At 54.4% G+C, this 21,360-nt stretch overlaps 1 protein-coding gene across 11 annotated transcripts in view; it reads left to right on the forward strand.

Annotated features, from left to right (window-relative positions):
- Window positions 1-21,360, forward strand: part of SPTAN1 (spectrin alpha, non-erythrocytic 1) — a 61,405-nt gene that overhangs the window by 39,064 nt on the left and 981 nt on the right. For 4 of the 11 annotated variants that reach the window (XM_030294168.1, XM_032595644.1, XM_030294169.2 and 1 more), the window contains 25 exons: window positions 1,285-1,384; window positions 1,544-1,741; window positions 1,839-1,985; window positions 2,675-2,778; window positions 2,864-3,026; window positions 3,434-3,448; window positions 5,276-5,407; window positions 5,585-5,722; window positions 6,739-6,843; window positions 9,045-9,253; window positions 9,939-10,059; window positions 10,278-10,399; window positions 10,763-10,895; window positions 12,495-12,593; window positions 14,533-14,692; window positions 15,306-15,382; window positions 15,939-16,148; window positions 16,448-16,744; window positions 17,175-17,287; window positions 17,698-17,715; window positions 18,935-18,997; window positions 20,241-20,295; window positions 20,698-20,894; window positions 21,059-21,112; window positions 21,193-21,339. In XM_030294168.1, the coding sequence (XP_030150028.1) occupies window positions 1,285-1,384; window positions 1,544-1,741; window positions 1,839-1,985; window positions 2,675-2,778; window positions 2,864-3,026; window positions 3,434-3,448; window positions 5,276-5,407; window positions 5,585-5,722; window positions 6,739-6,843; window positions 9,045-9,253; window positions 9,939-10,059; window positions 10,278-10,399; window positions 10,763-10,895; window positions 12,495-12,593; window positions 14,533-14,692; window positions 15,306-15,382; window positions 15,939-16,148; window positions 16,448-16,744; window positions 17,175-17,287; window positions 17,698-17,715; window positions 18,935-18,997; window positions 20,241-20,295; window positions 20,698-20,894; window positions 21,059-21,112; window positions 21,193-21,339 (3,177 nt within the window). The remainder of the gene's footprint in view (window positions 1-1,284; window positions 1,385-1,543; window positions 1,742-1,838; window positions 1,986-2,674; window positions 2,779-2,863; window positions 3,027-3,433; window positions 3,449-5,275; window positions 5,408-5,584; window positions 5,723-6,738; window positions 6,844-9,044; window positions 9,254-9,938; window positions 10,060-10,277; window positions 10,400-10,762; window positions 10,896-12,494; window positions 12,594-14,532; window positions 14,693-15,305; window positions 15,383-15,938; window positions 16,149-16,447; window positions 16,745-17,174; window positions 17,288-17,697; window positions 17,716-18,934; window positions 18,998-20,240; window positions 20,296-20,697; window positions 20,895-21,058; window positions 21,113-21,192; window positions 21,340-21,360) is intronic. The other 7 variants (XM_030294172.2, XM_030294175.2, XM_030294173.2 and 4 more) reach the window with 5 other exon arrangements.

A 21,360-nucleotide genomic window follows, 5' to 3' on the forward strand; every position in this document is an offset into this window, starting at 1 on the left:
GGTCTCCTTAACCTAGAACAGTATCCCTCTGCACTTTGATGACCCTGATGGTTTTGAAAAGTCCAGACCACTTGTCTAGCAGAATCTCCCGTGACCTGGGACCTGTCTTAAGACTACGTAGCGCTCCACTGGTGGGTGATCTATGACTTGGTCCCTGGCACCCATTCAGGACAGGTGTTTTTTACGTGGCATGCTTTTGTGCTAACGAGGGTCTTGCACACATACCTGCGTGCGTGTACATGTGTATTTTATCTAGGCATTTCCTCTGTACAGATAGGAGAGGGCAGGCAGTTCTCTGGCAGGAGTTGGTTTTTTTTTTTTTTTATTTTTTTCTTTTTTTGAGGTTAAGGTCACATAACATAGAGTTACAATTTTTTTAAGTTTATTTTTGAAAGAGGGAGGGAGAGAGAGAGCATGCACTGGTGGGGCCGGGGCAGAGAGCCAAAGCAGGGGTACAGAGGATCCAAAGCAGGTTCAAGGCTCTGAGCTGACAGCAGTGAGCCCAATGCAGGGCTTGAACCCATTAACCATGAGGTCATGACCTGAGCCACCCACATGCCCCCATACGGTTACGTATTCTAAAGCGTATATAGTTCATTGATAATGAGTGTGTTTGCAGCATTATACCACTACCAGCTCTCTGTAGTTTTGACAGTTTGCACTACCCCAGACGAATACCCCAAACCCCATGAGGAATCACTGCCCATTCCCCTCTCCTTGAATCTGCTTTCCATCTCTGTGGATTTGCCTCTTGTGGGTGTATTTTATCGAAGGAAGCCTAGGACCTGTGCCTTTACACATTGATTTTTGCACCCTCGTGTGCGGACATCAGTAAGAACCTGGGTTCAGCGTGTGCAGAGGCCTGGGACAGCTGTGGGCTCAAAGAAGAGTGATTTCATCTGGAAAACTTAACCATAGCTGTTGTCTCTGTTAGAACCTGTTCCTCTGCAGAAACAGAAGATCTGAGTTACAGACTTCGTTCATTGTCTTCTGAGGAACACTTGATTTTTTTTTTTTTTTTTTGTCTTTCAGTTTTTCTTAATGTCTCAGTAAGACGAACAAGAGGATTTGAAATATGCCCAGAGATGTAGATGAACTAGTTAGCCATTCAGTAGATTGGCTAGTTCGTAGATAACTAGTTAGCCCTGAATAATCATTCAGTGGGTTAACTAGTTCACCCTGAATAATGTTCTGAGACCAGAGTGGCGTGGCTCTTTTTTCCTGGGCAGAAAGCCTACTTGCCAGGTAATATAATAGCCATTTCTCTGTGGGTCTGCTTGCCAGGGACCTCATGTCTTGGATCAATGGAATACGAGGGTTGGTGTCCTCAGACGAGCTCGCCAAGGATGTCACCGGAGCTGAAGCCTTGCTGGAGCGACACCAGGTAGGTGGACCTGCCGGCCGAGCAGCAGAAAGGAGGTAGCACTGCGGGGCCGGAAGACCTTGCCTCTGCCGCCAGCACCACCCTTCACTGTGAGTCGGTGGTTGACACGACGGTGGGCGTCTAGAGCGGGTTATCTAACCCCTTCCCTCCTCTTGGCAGGAGCACCGAACGGAAATTGATGCCAGGGCTGGCACTTTCCAGGCATTTGAGCAGTTTGGGCAGCAGCTGTTGGCTCATGGGCACTATGCCAGCCCAGAGGTCAAGGAGAAACTGGATATTCTCGATCGGGAGCGTGCAGGTCTGGAGAAGGCCTGGGCTCAGCGCAGGATGATGTTGGATCAGTGCCTTGAACTGCAGGTACGTGTGAGGGCCATCACGCCCTTTTGCCACGGGCTTTCTGGCCGGGGTTTCACTGCCAGAGGCCCCATCTTCCCACCTGCCTCCCCTTCTGTAGCTGTTTCATCGGGACTGCGAGCAAGCTGAGAACTGGATGGCCGCCCGGGAGGCCTTCTTGAATACTGAGGACAAGGGAGACTCACTGGACAGCGTGGAGGCTCTGATCAAAAAACACGAGGACTTCGACAAAGCAATTAACGTGCAGGTGAGGCCTTTGTACCTTCAGGTCTAAATGTAGATTTTTCCAGATGGTCGTCTCTCTTTGTTGGCTTATTTTCCTTTCTGTAATAACGACTAGAATAAAAACTAGTCACTGACTTGGGTGAGTCACAGTTTTGGCCCCTGCCTTAAATTGGAATACTTGATATCGAATATACAAAGGAAGAACCGTCCTCTCTACACCCCCAACAGATACCTGTATGGTCCAGGGAAAAGGACACACAGAAAAATGGTTTTTAAAACTTAGGTATATAAATTCTGGTATTTCTGAGGTTTTAATGGGGATGCCACAGAGAGGAAATTTATAACGTGTAGTAAGGAAAGAGAGTGCGTGAACAGAAACAACTCAGGACGACAGGAACCTTGATTTATAACTCATCTTGTTGAAATCTGACTCCTTTTTCCCACCAGTTTGATTCTGTGTGTGACATTCTCTGGTGTTGTAGCTCCTGTCCCCAGTGTGACCTGGCGTCTTCTTGAGTTAAACTCTACTCTCGTAATGGTCGAAATCAAGCTTTCTTCTGGCCTTTTACTCGCCTTCTAAAGTGTCAGTGTATTCTGATCCTGCCACAGCGAGTTCCCAGTCACCCAAGAGTAACCATTCTCTTTGCAAGACCTGCGGTCCAGGCTGGGCCGTCCCACCCACCTTGACCTCCCGCCTTTGTTTGCCGCCAGGAAGAGAAGATCGCCGCCCTCCAGTCCTTTGCTGACCAGCTCATTGCCGCCGGCCACTATGCCAAGGGCGACATCTCCAGTCGGCGCAACGAGGTTTTGGACAGGTGGGTGTCGCGTGGTGCTGACCGGCCTCCCGGACTGTCCCATTCTGAGGGAGGTTCACCTTTGGGCTCGGTTTCACTTGGTCAGGTGGCGACGCCTAAAAGCCCAGATGATTGAGAAGAGATCAAAGCTGGGAGAATCGCAGACACTCCAGCAGTTCAGCCGGGACGTGGATGAGATCGAGGCTTGGATCAGCGAGAAATTACAGACCGCGAGTGATGAGTCATACAAGGACCCCACCAACATCCAGGTGAGTAGGTCCGAACGGCCTCTCGTCTCTGCGATGGCCCGTGTCAGTGAGTGGGGTAGGTTTTGTTAGAGAAGGCGTCTTGAAGAGGAGGCTGTGCCTAGAAAACCAGTTCTATGTGCTGGAGCCGATGAAAATTATTCTAAGAAGCTGAACCAGTGGAAGAGGGTCACCAGACTCTCAGACGTGAGAAAGGGCTTTCCTCATGTTTCCCCATGGAAGCCTATCAGCTCTGAAGGCTCTGAAGCCCCGTGTCAGCTCTGAAAAGTCTGCTGGGTCCCCTCTTGTTTGCCCCAAAGGCTGAGCTTTCCCAGGGGAAGTGTGACAGCAAAATGAGCTGCTGTTTAAGGGCTGAGATGTGCGTTCACCTCAGTATACTGAACTCTTGTTGTTTTAATCTATTTTTGTAGCTTTCCAAGCTGCTGGTAAGTTTTTAATTTTTTAAAAGAGTTTTAGTTAAATGCGCTCCAGTGTTTGTGTCCTTCTGCGTAGATCCTTGTTGTGGCCACACGCAGTCACTCGTGTCTCCTCACCCATGCTTCTCATTTCTAATGATCCATCACACTCCATCAGGTGTCCCTGTGGGATGTGGCTTTCTCTGTCCTAATGAGCCTGCAGCCCTGCTCCCCCTTCCCTCTCCCCATGTGTCACTTAGGCACATTCTGTGCAATGTTTGATTTGGGGGCAGTAGTTAACGGCTGTCTTTCCAGAGGCACTTCTTTAAAAAAAATAATAATAATAATCAGCTTTGTCTGTGTAGACTCGTGCTCACGGTTCTTGGAGGCCGAGAGCATGGAGTCTGTAGCGCAGTGTGTTTTCTGACGCACCCAGGCTGCCATCCACAGGTGCTGGTCCCTGGAGAGGGACAGTTAAAGAGCCACATAGAAGCAGATGATCTGCTTCCAAATCTAACAGGGACCAGGGGTGAGAGGTTAAGGAAGAAGGGGGACATGATTACTCAGGGGGTTAGTGAAGGGGATTTTTCAGTCCAAATGTAGCTCAGATGTCTCTGTGAACAGATGGAAGCAATGAAGAAACAGGATAGGTGCGGTTTGAGGAGTGATGGGAGCGAGAAACAGAAGAGGGGAATTGGACCGAGGTCAGGAGGGATTGGACCCTTCTCGGTCTCAGCCGGGGCTCAGGCACCGGAGTCTGTGAAGGAGCCACCTCGACATCAGCGCCGCGTTGCGCCAGCCCAGCGGCTCTACCCTTTGACAGTTCCTGCCCCTGAAATGAAACATTTGATGCAGAATCCTTCCCCGACCGTGCTGTTTTTTGTGTTTTAGTTTTTTCCCCCAAATAATACCTTCCCCTGGACCCTCCCTTTCTCACCCAGAATTGTGCCACAGCTGTGTCCTTGCACTGTTCCTTGTGGTGTTTCCTAGACCTTCTGTTTCTTTGTGGATTTTTTTTTTTAAGTTTGTTTATTTATTTTGAGAGGGTGGGGAGTGGCAGAGAGAGAAGAGAGACAGAATCCTGACCTAGGGCTCCGTCTCACAGACCGTGAGATCATGACCTGAGCCGAGATCTAGAGTCAGACGCTTAACCAACTGAGCCACCCAGGTGCCCCTCTCTGTGCATTCTTAATAATCCCTTCCAGCCCCAGCATCAGGAGCCCATCATTCTCCCGGCCCTCTCTTTTCCTGGCAAAAATAAATTGCTAGCTACTGTCAAGCTTGGATGTTGACTGTATTCACAAGTTTTGATTAATGTCAGCTACCTCATGAGAAGGCAGCAAAGCCACAGCCTACAGCAGCTATGGATTCTTCTCTGTCAGTGGAGGGTCAGCCTGACCGTCTAGAGTGATCTCGGTCTTGCAGGAGGAGCGGGCCAGATGTGTGTTATCTGTTAGATGCTCTGTGTGCTAAGGAGTAAGCCGTGGAGAGAAATTGATGTCCGAGTAAATGAAACGTTGCAATTGCCTGTTGCTGATTTATACAGAATGTTCAAAAGTATATAATTCTAGGACTTCGCTCCCAGATAGCCAGTCCAGCTGGTTTAAGAACTGACTCAATTCACCTACTCCTGAGCGGGTTCATTTCTTCTCCTGGTGCAGACCTTCTGCCAAACTCCCAACACTGAGCCCTAAAATACGTCCAAAATTTGGTGTCTGCCGTCACTAAAAAACGTCACTTGCCCCCAGTTCTTTCAGCTTTCTACCACTTTCCCTTCTTCCTGACAACCCCTCATCCCTGAAAAAGAAGCGACCGAGCAGGACCTGGTTTTGAAAGGCGGTCTTTCTGGTGTTTCAGAGCAAGCACCAGAAGCACCAGGCCTTCGAGGCGGAGCTACACGCCAACGCCGACCGGATCCGGGGTGTCATCGACACGGGCAACTCCCTCATCGAGCGTGGGGCCTGTGCTGGCAGCGAGGACGCTGTCAAGGTATGGTGGGTGTGACGATGACTTTGAAACACAGTCCTAAGAGCGTAAACCGAGTTGTGCACGTTACAGGTGGGGAACGTTGGGAGAATGGCGCCCTCTCCGCCAGTCACTCGGCTTCAGGAGAGGGTGCTGCTCTCCGTGGCTTAGCATCTCCCATGGCTCCTTTCTCTTCCCCAGGCCCGTCTGGCGGCCTTAGCAGACCAGTGGCAGTTCCTGGTGCAGAAGTCAGCTGAAAAGAGCCAGAAACTGAAAGAGGCCAACAAGCAGCAGAACTTCAACACTGGAATCAAGGACTTTGACTTCTGGCTGTCCGAGGTAATGGCAGGTTTTCCTTCCCACCATTGGAGGATTTCTGGTCGTTTGGGACGACGGGCCAGTCAGTAAGCCCCGGACCGTGAAAGGGCAGGGCTCCCCTGGTGCCCCTTTTCACAGAAATCTTCATTATCAGATAAGAGGTGTGTGTTTTAGGGGATTTATTAGCAGAGAGAATGAAGGCGACAAGAAGAGCTTGTGTGTGGTGGGAACTGGGCTGTAGCTCACTCCTCTCTGTAGGGAAGGCAGATAGACAGTGATGATGGGGTCTGTGTGGCTGGCAGCCCTGATGAGTCTGTGCCCAGATAGAAACCAAAGTAGCAGTTAGGTCAGGAGGCCAGAGTTGGTAGAAAATTCGGGAAGTAAGGGAAGCGTAAAGAAATCAAAATTTTTAGAGACCACTAGTAACATCTGTCTCTCATCTGTATGTATTTCCGTGAACATTAGCATAGCTGTATTTTTATATATAGTTGAGCTCACGATGTCATTTCTCGTTAGTGCGTGTTGGGCGTGCTATTCTAAGTCACTGCAAAGTCTTCTTAAACGTTGGAATAACTGCATGAGTCCATCACAGCTGTGCCGTGGTTTTATCATTCCCACGCTGTTGGACACTCAGGTGTTCCCGGCTTTGTGGTGGGACATCTGCACTGAACGCCTTTGTACATTAATCTTTGTCCCTCCTGCCGGTTCTTCCCTCGGGGGAGGTTCCTCGAGGTGGGATTGCTGTTCACTTGGCCCCTGTGCCTCGGTGAAGGCTCCATGACCCTATAGCTGTAGTATTTCAAGTCCCAGGCTCTTGAATCTGCATTTGATTGACAGGGAGAGAGAAGGAGTCAGGCCGCACGGGCCGGTACAAGCAGAGTCGCTGTAACAGCAGTAACCTGTCATTGACACGTTTGCAGCTGTCCAGAGACGTGGCCGAACAAACAACCGGGCGTCCTGGGTTTTCCGGAACACTCAACGCATCATATAGTGCTGGGCACCACACGGTAGCCCCCACTTTTGTGTTTCACCCCCAGGTGGAGGCCCTTCTGGCATCTGAGGATTACGGCAAAGACCTGGCCTCTGTGAACAACTTGCTGAAGAAGCACCAGCTGCTGGAGGCTGACATATCTGCCCATGAGGTGACTAGAGGGGGCGGTGGCACCCTATCGGGGACACAGCTGTGCTGGAACTGGCACATTGGGGGAAGGAGTGTGATGTCTGGCAGCTGAAGCCTCGATCTCCAGCGTGTGGCCTCAGGGCCATTTTATGTCCAGCACTATGATTGAAGGTGCCCTGGGAAGTTTATGTGGGTTTTGTCTGTCCATATTTGTTGTTATTAATCACGTTTTAAAAGTTACATTAAAAAAAAAAAAAAAACAGTCTCAAGGGCTTTTTGCCATCCTCAAAATGACAAAATCAGAAATGGAGAACAGAGCAGCAGTCTCCAGGAGTTAGGCACAGGGGTGGGGTGCAGCAAACGAGGAAGGGACAGAGAAGTTCCTTTGTGCTCACGGAACAATGTCTCTTGCTTTGGGTTACGTGAATCTGCACGTAGGGTCCAATTACGTGGTAGGTACTTGCACTCCCAGAGACACACGTGGACGCTTATGAAGTTGGTGAACTCTGACGAAGGCCCGTGGATGGCGCCAGGGTCACGTCCCAGCTCTGCTAGCACGCCGTGGTCGCTGCTACCGTGGGGAGAAGCTGGATGAGGGACAGACAGAAGTTGTACTGCTTTATCACTTCTCGGCCCTTTGGCTGAGATCAGGTGGAGAAGTTGTACTGCTTTTACAGCTTCTTGTGTGTCTGTAATTATTTCAAAATGAAAAAGAATAAAACTGAGAACGAGTTTATTTACCTAAAGTAATAACGAGCTCATGAAAAATTAACACAAATAACATTCTTAAAAAAATTTTTTTTTAATATTTACCTATTTTTGAGACAGAGAAAGGGCATGAACAGGGGAGGGTCAGAGAGAGAGAGACACACACACAGAATCTGAAGCAGGCTCCAGGCTCCAAGCTGTCAACACAGAGCCTGACGTGGGGCTCGAACTCACGGACTGTGAGATCATGACCTGAGCTGAAGTCAGATGCTTAACTGACTGAGCCACCCAGGCGCCCCTAACATGAGTAACATGCTTTATGGATGATAATTATATTTTTCAAAACCAAAAAAACAGAAGAGAGGCACTGGCCTTATTTTTGCAAATCTCTTTAATGTCCGGCTTAATGGAGTACAGCTGGATTCTTGTAGCTGCTTCTGAATTCAGTTTATGGGAGTGTGTCAGATACGGGGCAAACACAGCGTCCCACAGGGAGTTAGGGAAGGGAACGGTGTTTTAATCCAGGTGATGACAGATACTCTAACACCAAACTCAGTACATGCTAGTTGTGTAAAGGTGAGTTGCAAAGTGGACTCTGAAACTCTATCGATCAGTGTTTCATACCATTTAATATTAAAATCCATGGGTCCATCTTGGACTTAGAAAGGTTTTTTTTTTTGGTTTTTGGTTTTGTTGTTGTTGTTTTTTACCCATGCGTGATGTTACAAAATCGTTTGGAAAACATTCTGAGTTATGCAGGACTTCTAAACGCTGGCACATTTTTTTATGTGATATCACATGTGCCGTCTGCTAACATCAAAGCCAGTCTCAACGGGAAAATCTTCACAGATCGAGCAGCTGTCGAGCTTGTGGAGGTGAACGTGCAGCTACTGGAATCCTCATTTTCACATGAAAGTTTGGGTTTATCAGTCACAGCAAACTCTGTCTTCCCGAAAGTGACAGTGTTTGCTTTGTTCTCGACAAGTATTTGTCAGATACCGACGTCTGGATGATTGTGGTTTGCTGGTCATCGTTCTTTTGCATGAAAATGACGGCCTGTGAAATAGCAGCTAGTTGGGCTCACGACACGTGCTCCTTTGCAGGACGGTCCTCGAGCCGGAGTACGTGGCAGAAGTATTTGGTCACACAGGACGTTAAAAGTGGCCTGTACTCCAAGATGGATATTTAATGACACTAACAACTTCTGCTTTTACAAGGATGCCCCTAAGGGAAAGCGTGTGCCCAGGAAGGATGGGATTCCTGCTGGTACGGCCTTGAGCCGAGGCGTCTGCACCGCGCCCCCCCCCCCCCCGCCACCGTTGTATCGTGGTGCAAACATCCACGCAGCGAAAGGGGCGCATAAATGTTTTTGTGTCATTAAAAAAGTAGTTTTGATCCCTTAGAGCCCCAGGGCCCCACGTGTTGCACTTTGGCATCGTCGGTACTGCACAACCTGTGAAGATGGTCACGGGAAACCCAGGTTTCTCACCCCTCCTGCTGTGTCCCCTGCCCCAGGATCGCCTGAAGGACCTGAACAGCCAAGCAGACAGCCTGATGACCAGCAGCGCCTTCGACACGTCCCAAGTGAAGGACAAGCGGGACACCATCAACGGTCGTTTCCAGAAGATCAAGAGCATGGCGGCCTCCCGGCGAGCGAAGCTGAATGAATCCCATCGCCTGCACCAGTTCTTCCGGGACATGGATGATGAGGAGTCCTGGATCAAGTACGTGTCCCTGGGGCTTCCCATCCTGAGTCCTCCGGGATGCCCGCTGAGCCTCGGGTGGCGGGCACTGGGAGCCACAGGCGGGGCGGGTGTCCGGACCGCCTGGCCACGAGGTCTCACCCTCTCCGGGGAAGTGGGGCAGAACGTGCCGGGCCTCTCCTGGCACCCAGGTGTGCTGTGACAGGGTCATCCATGGCCTCTGGGTGGTGGCAGCACCTCACAGCTGCGCTGGGATCCCTGGGGAACTTGGCCACTGCCCCTCCGGAGACGACAGCCTGATCGCCCAGCAGGATCAGTCCTTGAAGGAAGGATTTTGTTTGTCATTCCTACCCTGTCACAAAGTTATTTATGTAAACACACCGTTATTTAAGGACAAAATCCTGTCTCCTGTTCCTCGCTTCCTTAAAAAATTCCATCCGTATCTTTATGTATTTCTACGTGTGATGTGTGCACACTTGGTGAAGTAGGATTGATAGGGCGGCACCGGGTAGGTGCTCCTAGATACATACGTGGACACTCTTCGTTTGGGAAATAGAGGCTTTCGTCTCCCAGGACGCTGGCAAGGATTTCTGTGGAGAGAGGGGTAAATGTAGGCAGAGGACATCGTAGCGTATGTAGGTTCACAGCTCGCGACCGACCTGTCCAGCTGAAGACAGGGAGGTGCAGAGTGCCTGTTTGTGTCCAGGGAGAAGAAGCTGCTGGTGAGCTCCGAGGACTACGGCCGGGACCTAACAGGCGTCCAGAACCTGAGGAAGAAGCACAAGCGGCTGGAGGCAGAACTGGCTGCACACGAGCCTGCGATTCAGGTGGGGGACCTCTTCCGGCCGAGACGGTGGCGGGGACCCCGTGGGCCCTGGGGACGTGCAGAGAAATCTTTTGCTCTCATTCATTTCACTGAGGCCTACGGTGTTTATGACCCCTCGTTCCAAACCTGGAAGAAAGTTGTGGGTGTGATGCTGAGGTTTTTCCTGGATGCGTCTAGAAGCAGATGATAGCTGTTGATCTAATCCTTCTCGCCCTGCAGGGTGTCCTGGACACTGGGAAGAAGCTGTCTGATGACAACACCATTGGGAAGGAGGAGATTCAGCAGCGTCTGGCCCAGTTCGTGGAGCACTGGAAGGAGCTGAAGCAGCTGGCGGCAGCCAGGTCAGCGGCCAGAGGAAGGCGCGCGTGTCCCGCATGTGGGTGCAGCGTGCAAGGCCGGGCTCAGAGCTTCTGGGCCCTCCTGCCACCGCCTGGACCTTTTTCTTGGGTGTGCAAGTACCACAGCTGGCTCATTCAGAGCCCCTTCCGACAGGCCCGTGCTCAGCTCGTCCCATGATGTGGATCTGAACCCAGCACGTGGTTCCCAAATTTCACGTTTGAACAACACTATCTCTGCTGCATGTTACGCGGAGGGCCTGACGGAACCATTTATGTCCCGCACGTGTGAATATTTGTAAGCAGATGTTAGCTCTCAGAATTGAAGTTAGTGGCAATGGCTGATTGTTTTCCGTTTCCTGTAATTAGAGGCCAGCGGCTGGAGGAGTCCTTGGAGTATCAGCAGTTTGTAGCCAACGTGGAGGAGGAAGAAGCCTGGATCAATGAGAAAATGACCCTGGTAGCCAGTGAGGATTACGGAGACACTCTTGCTGCGATCCAGGTCAGAGAAGCTGGCGCCTGCTGCTTTGTTCAGTGGCTGTGTTCACGCCGGGAGAGCTCTCGGCCAGCAGTCACGGTCTCGCTGGTTGGTTTCAGTCCTCCCACCTCATGCGAGAGACCCTGCCCCTCTGGACAAATTTGCCCTGGCCGCCAGCCCTGGTGACCAGAGCCCCATGGTCGGTTACGGGGCCCCGTTTCCACGGGTTATTGGTGCCCATTGGTCCCCTGGGGCCCTCAGCTTGGGGCGTACAGCAGCAGGAATCTATGGGCCTGTGGTTCTGGAGGCTGGAAGGCTGAAATCAAGGTGCATCAGAACCTCATTCTCTGAAACTTTTAGGGGAGGCCCATTCCTGCCTCTTCTAGCTTCTCCCTGGCATTCCTGGCTGGCTCGTGGCAGTAGAATTGCAATCTGCTTGTTCTACGTGGCTCTTCCTTCTGTGTCTGTCTTCCCATGGCTTTCTCTCCGGCTGTGTCTGTGCCCAGATTTCCCTCTTAAATGACACAAATCCTGCTAGATTAGGTCCCGCCCCAGTGACCTCATGTGAACTTGGTTATACCTGCATCTGCAGAGACCTCAGTTCCACGTTCATAGGTGCCAGGGATTAGGACGCCCTTGTTTTCAGGGGACACACGAGCCCACACCCTGAGCACACGGGTGGCTGTGGCCGTGTCACAGTCATACAGGCAGCAGCGGCTTGTTATCCGTGGTTGTACCACTTTCGAGTGGGGCCCCTCACACAGCCCCAAGGCGGGGGCTGTGGGCCAAGGAACCACGACAGTGTCCCTGGCGGCTGGCACATCTCTGTTCCCTTCCTTTCGCCTCCCTCCAGCTGCCTTGCCCAGCTGCCATAGGCAGCATTCAAAGTGGCAGAGGTGGAAGCTTCGAGGCTTAGCCCCAGGCATCACATGACACCATCCACGCCACATGGTGGCAAGCAGGCCAGGGCCACGGGCTGGATAAACGCCTCCCCTCTTGCTGGGAGGAGCCACACGTTCTGGTCAGAAGTTCCCGGATCTGGGCCACCAGCCGTGGAGACAGAGTTTGCGTTCCCAAGAGTCTGGGTAGCCCCCGAGCCACGTTCTCAGAGGGGGCGTCCTATTCGGGTGGTTTAGACAGAGGAAAGGGTTTGTCTGTCTTCTGCACGGTCCCGGCCCGTGCAGAGGCCCTGTCTCCGCCCCTTCACTTGTACCGAGGGAGGGAGACTTGGAAGGTCGCTTAGGAGCTGAACCCAGGGGAAACAGCCTGAGAGTCCCCATTTGGTTGGGTGTGTCTTAAGCTTGTGTTGGGTTTCGTGCTTTCTGTGTGGTCTTGTAAGGGGAAGAGGGACGCTGTAGTAGTTGATTAGCAGGAGTTAACCCCTTCAGTAAGGCCTTCCCTGACGTCCCTTCTCAAGCTCAGCCTGCGTTGCCAGTTACTTGCTACATCATGGTTTTACCACCTTCATAATTACCTGTTAACATCGGTCCCTGTGTCCTCAGCCTCCAGCTAGACTGGGACGCGTGTGAGGTCAGGTGGCTTACAGCTCTGTGCTCTGTGCCCCCTGCCCGGTACTGGCACATGCCAGGCCCTCAGCAGCTGGCCTTTCTGCTTCCACTCCAGGGCTTACTAAAGAAACACGAAGCTTTTGAGACAGACTTCACTGTGCACAAGGACCGTGTGAATGACGTCTGCAGTAACGGACAAGACCTCGTTAAGAAGGTGAGCCTGGCCTGCCTGTAAAGTGTTCATTTTCCACACGAGGGATGCATGCCCGCACAAAGTCCATCTGCTGGAATATTCCCCCAAGAAAGGTTTTTGCATAGAGACTGGTAGCAATTCCATTCCCGTATTCCATAAAGAAGAGAAGGGTTATATGATTGGTCGGGTGTTCTCCCCCTTTCCGAAGCCAGTTGGTAAAGTTACTCTACAGCACTTACATTCCCTGCCTTTGTTAAGCAGAGAAGCATCCCTGATGGTGTTTCTGCGACATTGGCATTCCCACATAGCGGCTCTCTTAGTTTTTCTTGGGAGGTACAAGCTCTTTACAGAAGTACTAGAAAATGCAAGAAAAATAAAGCCACCAGAAGGATCGATCACCAGCGAGGTCTGCATGCCTCACCTCCCTGACTCCTCCACACGTACAGCCTCCCCTGGATAGGATAGGTCCAGTTCCGTCGATGTACGTCGCACTGCGAAGCCTGGCTGCGTCCAGGATGTTTTGGAAACAAATGTGTTAAAATCACGAGGTTTATTTCGGTCCGGCAGCCCTTGAGGGAGGGCAGATGGGAGGGGTCTTGGGCTTTCTCACCAGCAGTGAAGTCAGGTCACTTGCGTGTTGGCGCTCCAGACTAGGCGCGGTGCTGCCATTGGTCGCGACTTAGTGACACGATCACTTAGGTGCGGTGACAGATGTTCAGTGCCACGAGACAAGTACCTTTTAACAGCTGTAGCTTCCTGTTGCAAACGCAACAAGTAGATAAGATTTCTCGTCACGGGATTTGCTCCAAGCCTGGGGTTGAGACTAGGGATCCGGTCCGTAGGAGGTAGCAGTATGTTCAAGTCCGTGCTCACTGCAGAGCTTTTCTCCCTTGCGCTTATGAGCCAATAAACTAACAGGAAAGCTGATTTCAGAAACATACCACGTATGAACAGAGATGAGACCTGCAGACGATCTCCACGCGCACGCAGCCCTGCTGCGTGTTCTCTGTTCTTGTGGCCTGGGCCGTGACTGCGAATATTCTGCAGCCTTCCAGCGGAGCCCGGTGCTTTGCTGTCAGCAACAGTCTTTGTTTCCTCCCTGAGTTTCTCTCTACGTTTTATGCTGACTTGTGTATGGTTTCAAATGCAGTTTATCCAAGACTGAATCTGAGTGTTTGGGGCCCAAGAATTGTCAGTGTCCGCTTTTTCTGAACTGTTGGGTTTTTTTTTGTTTTTTAATATTAATTTTTAAGAGAGAAAGAGAGAGAGTGTGTGCAGGCAGGGGAGGGGCAGAGAGAGAGGAAGACACAGAACCCGAAGCAGGCTCCAGGCTCCGAGCCATCAGCACAGAGCCCGACGCGGGACTCGATCTCATGAACTGTGAGATCATGACCCGAGCTGGAGTCCGATGCTGAACCGACGGGGCCCCCCGGGCGCCCCTCTGAACGTTGTTTTTGTTGCATGTGTGTAGTAGCCGTTTTTTTGGATGTGTAGTAAGTTGGAAGTATCTGTGCTTTTTCTCCATTTTTGCTATGAAGAATGCTAACGAGGGGTTCCCTCGTTAGGGGGTGGCTCAGTCGGTTGAGCATTCAACCCTTGGTCTCAGCTTAGGTCTTGATCTCAAGGTCACGAGTTCAGGCTTTGCACTGGGTGTGAAGCCTTACTTAAAAAAAAAAAAAAAAACTAACAAATACATCATTGTGACATTTCGGCACGTTCCTCAGTGTTTCTTCAGAACTCCTTCCTGTGAGTGGAATTGCCAGCATTCCCCTTTCAAGGCTTTTACTCCGTGTTGCCCGTGGAGAAGCCTTCCCTGCCGTACCTCCCCCCGGAGGAGCGCAGCGGGGCGCACGGCCCGCCTCACCGGCCTGGAGGGCCTTCGCGGGCAGGGAGGGTACGGGTGTGGTGGCTGCGGCCGGGGGTGAGGCCGACCAGGCTATGCCTTCTCTCCGTGGCCTAGAACAATCACCATGAGGAGAACATCTCTTCAAAGATGAAGGGCTTGAACGGGAAGGTGTCAGACTTGGAGAAAGCCGCTGCCCAGAGGAAGGCAAAGCTTGATGAGAACTCGGCCTTCCTTCAGTTCAACTGGAAGGCTGACGTGGTGGAGTCCTGGATCGGTGAGTGAGCGCTGGCCCGTCCAGCCTGGCCCCAAGTTTCTCGTCCTCCCCGGCCAGGAGGATTGTTGCAGGGCCGTAGCTCATGTGTTTCCTCAGCAGTTGGTTTTCTTCTCCAGAGAAGAAACGGATCTATTGCAGGGGTGTCTGAGAAGACACCGTGTCCTGAGGCCGAGGGCGGGGGCCGTGGGTCAGCACAAGGGTTAACAAAGCAAAAACCCTTAGCCCAGGAGGGAGTGACAGGCGTCACAGCACAAACAAAATGGCACGGCAGCGGACACACAGCTGTGCTGTCCCCTAGCTGCCCGGGCCCAGGGTGCAGTCCGGCTCCTGGGCGAGAGGGCACCAGACTCTGGGACCCGTGTGACCCTGGTGGTTGCTGTCACTTAAGCGACAATTGAACCACAATCCAGGATGAGCTGGAAGGACCTCGTCCCGGCCCGGCTAGAGAACGGGCCTGGCTGCAGGGAGGTGGGAACCGGCTGACATGGGGTCAGAGACCGCTGTTAGTGTTACTGGGATTTAAACATCCACAGGGTGACAGCGTGCCTCAGTTTTCTTAATTCACCTCACTGTACCAAGAAGGCTGGCCTATTTCTCGTTTTTGGTTTCTCAGGTGAGAAGGAGAACAGCCTGAAGACGGACGATTATGGCCGCGACCTGTCTTCCGTGCAGACCCTCCTTACCAAACAGGTCAGTCTTGGCCCGTTTGTTGCCCGACCGAAATGTGTGCAGATAGCGCGTCCTTGCAGGCGGCTGGTGCTCTGCAGCTCTCGCTGAGAGACCCCCTGGGGCTCAGCAGTGAGCAGGGTGCGGTTCTGATCCTCGGGGAGCTTCCAGACCAGGCATCCGTGCTCCGGCCCGACGGCAGGGTGTGCTGTGGACTTAACACCCCAGCGGTGTCTGACTCGGGTGCCAGAAAGCCAGGGCTGATGGGGAAGGTCTTCCCAGAGGGGAGCGGCTCAGCTGGGTCACCAAGGGTAAACTGCAGGCAGTCAGGTGGGGAGGCAGGCGCTCGTTCTGGGCGGAGGTAGTGGGGCGAGCGGGGCACGTAGAGGGAGCCCCACACCTCAGTCTGCCTGTGGGGCAGGAGGCTGTCAGGAGAAGGTGGGGACTCTGGGCCGACGGTCTGGCTTGGGCGGCTGGCCAGACAGGCTCTGGTGCCGTCGCGCTGAGGCCCCCAGAAAGGGCGGGTTCCGGCGTCCCTGCCAACCCTACAGATTGGCTTACCGTTAGCTCCTCGTTCCAGGAAACCTTTGACGCCGGCCTGCAGGCCTTCCAGCAGGAGGGCATCGCCAACATCACTGCCCTCAAAGATCAGCTGCTGGCCGCCAAGCACATTCAGTCAAAGGCCATCGAGGCCCGGCACGCCTCCCTCATGAAGAGATGGAGCCAGCTTCTGGCCAACTCAGCCACCCGGAAGAAGAAGCTGCTGGAGGCGCAGGGTCACTTCCGCAAGGTAAGCGGCGGGGCCCCTGTGGAGCCCAGCCGGCCCGGCGCGCAGGGCAAGCCCGCCGGCCGCACAGACGTTCTGCATGCGGCCTGGGGTCGGCTTGAACCTAGCAGAAGGGGACCTTTGCCTCCGCGGCTGCTGCTCATTCATGTGCGGTGAGGGGAGGAAGTCGGAGGCCTTTGGAGAAGCGGGGGCACCGGCTCCACCCGGACGGCCCAGAAGCACACCTGCCTTTCCCAGCCTCCGGCCCCAGCGTGGCGCGCGCAGCCTCGAGGCTGTGCTGAGCTGGGCTGCTCTGCTCCCAGGTGGAAGACCTCTTCCTGACCTTCGCCAAAAAGGCATCTGCCTTCAACAGCTGGTTTGAAAACGCCGAGGAGGATCTGACCGACCCCGTGCGCTGCAACTCCCTGGAGGAGATCAGAGCCTTGCGGGAGGCCCACGACGCCTTCCGCTCATCCCTCAGCTCTGCGCAGGCCGACTTCAGCCAGCTGGCCGAGCTGGACCGCCAGATCAAGAGCTTCCGCGTGGCCTCCAATCCCTACACGTGGTTCACCATGGAGGCCCTGGAGGAGACGTGGAGGAACCTGCAGAAGATCATCAAGGTGCCGCTGCCGCCCCGCCCAGAGCCGTCAGCCCGAGCTCGGGGGCTTGGGGGGGCTGGTGGGTCGGTCTCACTTCCAGAAGCCGGAGCAGGTGCTGGCCAGCAGCCCATGCGAGGCCGACCATCAGTGCCTTCCCCTCACCTCTTGCTGGAGTTCGTGGGGGCGGCGGGGGGGGGGGGGGGGGCGGTTTCCGAGGAGCCAGGGAACTGAGGGTTCTGAGCTCCCTAGATGTCCACCAGCTTCCCTCTTTGGGTTGAGGTCAACATCCAGTCCTCCCTGCCTCCCAGCGCAATGGTCTCTGCTCATACTCGGCTTCAGAAAACTGAAATTCTGAGGCCTTTGGTCCGTCTCGAGGGCACCCCACCCCTCCCCGGAGCTAGTCCCGGAAGGAGGGCACCGGTGACTCGGCGTCCCCTCCGCTTGGGCCTAGGAGCGGGAGCTGGAGCTGCAGAAGGAGCAGCGCCGGCAGGAGGAGAACGACAAGCTGCGGCAGGAGTTCGCCCAGCACGCCAACGCATTCCACCAGTGGATCCAGGAGACCAGGTGCCGTCGCCCCTGCTCCCCGTCCCCATCCCCCGCTCCAGGGGAGGGCGCGCTGTGGGCAACCCCGGAGGCGGAGGAGGTGCTCTGGCAGGAAGGAAGGGAGGGAGGGACGGAGGGAGGGAGGGTTAGGGGCACACGCTGGGCCGGCTCCAGCCAGAGGGGTGGGCGGAGTTCCCAAAGGTTAGGGTTAGGGTGGGGTGTCCTGGGTTGGGTGGGACTGTGCGTGGTGGGCAGTAGGTCCTAAGCAGCACATCAGGGACTCACGGTACAGGGTCGTGTGCAGTGTAGGTACTGATGTTCTTGCTTTTGTTTTTCTTTTCTTTCCTGTGTCTCTCTCTGTCCCCCACCTCCCGATTGCTGCTATCTGGACACCACCTTGTCTTGCGGCTGCTTGGATCCCATCTGCACAGAACGTATCTCCTCGATGGGTTAATATTGTCTTCTTATTTCTCCGGGCTCGTGGTGTGGTTGTGTCTCCTGTGCTTGTCCCCTGCCCTCTGTCCCCCTGTGGCCTGGCTTGCAGAGGATCCCAGGATGGGCCTTGCTGCCCAAGGCGGGCTGCACTTCCCCTGCCCCGCCCTCGCCCCACCTCTGTCCCCGTCCCCCTCCAAGGAGTGCGTGCCTTGCCTCACAGCCCACTGTCCTTGACAGCTTGCGGTCTGGGGAGGGGAGCCACTCCCACCTTCCTGTTCAGATTCCAAGGGCCCTCTCAGGGAGGGAATGTGACCAAGCCAGAGGGCCAGAGCTGGAGTCCAAAGCCTCTGAGAATCCCAGTGCTTGTTCAGCCATTGGGATTTTACTGGACTTCTTTTCTGCCTCTTTTCCCCTTGTGTCCGGTGGGACCAGATTTAGCTCCTAGGGGGTCATGGTCACGAAGTAGGAGCTTCGGCTGGTACAGTGAGTTCCCAGCTGTGCACTGGCCCCTCCCCCAGTGCCCCATACCACAGCTTTCCCAGGGGAAGGGGCATAGCATCATTTGCCCCTTCAGAGGAGGCAGAAGTGCCTGGGTTCCCGGAGGTGGAGAGGCGGGGCTTGGGAGGAGCCCTGGGAGAAGCAGGGTGGCCCCGCCCAGCACTGGGAGGGGCCTCTCCTTGAGGCTTCAGCCTCTGCCTGGGTCCAGCACCTGTGCGTTCTCCCCCAGGCCCATGTAAAGCCAGGGTTGAGGGGACCTCAGTGGCTGAGTCTAGCATTCCAGGGGTTCTACAGACGGGTAGTTGGGGTGTGTAAGTATGGTAATGGGAGAAACAGGTCCAGTACCAGCTGACCCAGCTACCTGTGCTGGAGGCAGAGGGGGTCAGGATTTAGGGGTTGCAGCTTCTAGCTGGAGTTGATTAGCCGCCTGACATCCGCTCCCCTCCCCAGCCCTGTGGCTGTGTCTGCCAATCTGGTCTTGTCTCCGTGGGTGCCGTTGCTCCTCTTACCACGTGGCTCCTCCCCAGCCCTGTCCCGTCTTGCTTGGTCGCAGTGTGAGCTGCCCTGAGGCCGCCCGTCCTCCCCGGCGGCGCAGCCCCACCAGGTCCCTGCCTGGGCGCCAGGTTGCCCCGCCTGTGCACTGCCAGCTTGGGCCTTGTGGCGCGTGTCTGTCTCGGTCTGCTCTTGCCTGCCCGTGCCTTCGGTGTATTCATTTGGTTTCTTTTCTTTGACTAGCATAGCGTATCGTCGGGTCATTCGTGTCTATCAGTATGAAGTTGGGGATGATCTGTCTGGAAGGTTTTTCTCCTCTTATTTCTCTTCTTACCTCACTGTGGTTTTACCAATGCACTCTTGACTTCCCCAGGCGGCTCCGCTTTCTGACTAACCCACCGCCCTCGGCCGCTTGGGAAGGAGGGGTCTGTCCTCCTCCCACTGCACCGGCACCCAGCCTCCTGCCCCTGGGTCCTGGGGGTGTTGCTTTTCTCTGGGGGACATGGCGTGACTGTGAGTCTGACCTGCTGGGGTAGGAGGAAGCCTGGTGCCTTGCCTTGCTCGAACACTAGGAACTCGGGGAAATTTCAGAGCTAAGCCTGGCTCGCTGGGTGTTGAAAGGGTAGGTTGGGGCACACGTGGGTGCCGGGGAGGCTGGGCTAAAATCCCCCCAAGGACATGCGCACAGTGTGATTCGTCCCCGCACGTAACCCTAACTTGTCTTCGTTCTCTGATGGCCTTCTGTGACCTCACACTGTAATGTCAGATAGATGGAGGCTCCCTGCTCCCTGCTGTTCAGAACTTGGCCCTGGAAGCCTCTGGCCCTGTGTCATGGAGCCTGATCACAGCCACCTCTCCCCTTTGGGCAGAATTAGAATCCCTTTCAAAACCCGTATCTGGTCATGATCTCTTAGCACCCCGCCTTCGTGTCTGAGGGGTCCTCTGCATCTCCTCCACTGCTGTCACACCTAGAATGTGGCTCCCCTCCTCAGGAACCTGCAAGAGGCCCCAGGGATTTCTAGGGGGTGGCTCTCCTTTTGTCAGCCTCCTCCTCCTGAAGGTCTCCTGGGTAGCAGGAGGCAGGGTCGCACAGAGTGGCTTTCTCCCCAGTGACTGCAGAGGCTGTCAGGCCTGCAGCCCCTCTGTCATCTCCTGAGGGGATTTCGACGCAGTTCCTAAGGTGCCCCTTGAGGGCCTAGCTTGGGTCAGGTGCCATGTCACAGCCTGGCTGGGCCTGAGGAGCCACATGAGAAAGGGTCCTAGCCTGGGAGCAGGATGGGTGGGGCTTAGCCCTGGCCCACCAGCTGGCCCTGGGCAGGTGACTCAACACCTTGGGGCACCAGCTGGCAGTCTCTGAAACAGAAGAAATACTACTACTGCCCTCCATGGCTCCCAGGGCCACTTAGAAAAAGATTGCCAGTAGCACGTTTCGTGTTCTTAAAAGAAATTCCAAAAGAAAAAAAATCAAGATAGCAGGTACTGTTAACTGGGGATAGTTAATTCAAGCTCCCATTCAGGTCCTCCTGCTTCACTGTGCTTCTGTGTTTAGGTCCTGCATGGTGGAAGAATCGGGAACCCTGGAATCCCAGCTGGAAGCTACCAAAGTAAGTGCCCCTACGGCTCCTGGCCAGGCTCGGACCCTCTAGGCAGCCTTCTCCAGTAGGCCCACGTGGTTCCAAGTCAGGCATGAAGCTAGGCTGGTTAGGTGCCCTTTTTCTCTTAGCAGAAAGCAGCCCCGAGCCCCGTCGTTTGTCTTTGAGGGTTGCCGCTGGGTGTCTTACTTGAAAGAGTCCTTTGGTTCTTAGTGTATAGTTTTCTTGGCTTGTGACCGACGCTGACGTCCTTCCCTTAACGGAGGCTGTTGGATCTCACTTCACGCCATCCTGCCGTTGCCATTCTGCACGGCCCTGTGGGCGTCAGGCCAGGAGGGCTGCTGAGCAGGGCCCTGGGCCTGGACGCCAAGCTGAGAGCCCCTGTCCCCTGCACCTTTGCCTCCCCCTCTCTAGCGCAAGCACCAGGAGATTCGAGCCATGAGAAGTCAGCTCAAGAAGATTGAGGACCTGGGGGCAGCCATGGAGGAGGCCCTGATCCTGGACAACAAGTACACGGAGCACAGCACCGTGGGCCTGGCCCAGCAGTGGGACCAGCTCGACCAGCTGGGCATGCGCATGCAGCACAACCTGGAGCAGCAGATCCAGGCCAGGTACCTGAGCCAGGCCTGGCAGCAAGGGAGGAGGCGGGGGTCTCAGCTGCCTGGCCGCAGGTTCCCCCCCCCCCCCGCCCACCATTTTATGGGGATGGAGCAGAACGCGCCACCTACCAAACGGGGTGGAAGGCCCGGTCCTTAACTCCATTCTGTTCTTTCAGGAACACAACAGGAGTGACTGAGGAGGCCCTCAAAGAATTCAGCATGATGTTTAAGTGAGTATGGCCTCCCCTGCCGGGCAGGCGGGCTCAGCACCGGGGCCTGGGTGCTGAGCAGTCCTCCATTTGTACTACAGACACTTTGACAAAGACAAGTCGGGCCGGCTGAACCACCAGGAGTTCAAGTCCTGCCTGCGCTCCCTGGGTTATGACCTGCCCATGGTGGAGGAAGGGGAGCCAGACCCCGAGTTCGAGGCAATCCTAGACACTGTGGATCCGAACAGGTGCGCTATAGGGATGGTGCT

The sequence above is a fragment of the Lynx canadensis genome, chromosome D4 (genome assembly GCF_007474595.2).
Source record: "Lynx canadensis isolate LIC74 chromosome D4, mLynCan4.pri.v2, whole genome shotgun sequence".
Classification (NCBI taxonomy): domain Eukaryota; kingdom Metazoa; phylum Chordata; class Mammalia; order Carnivora; family Felidae; genus Lynx; species Lynx canadensis.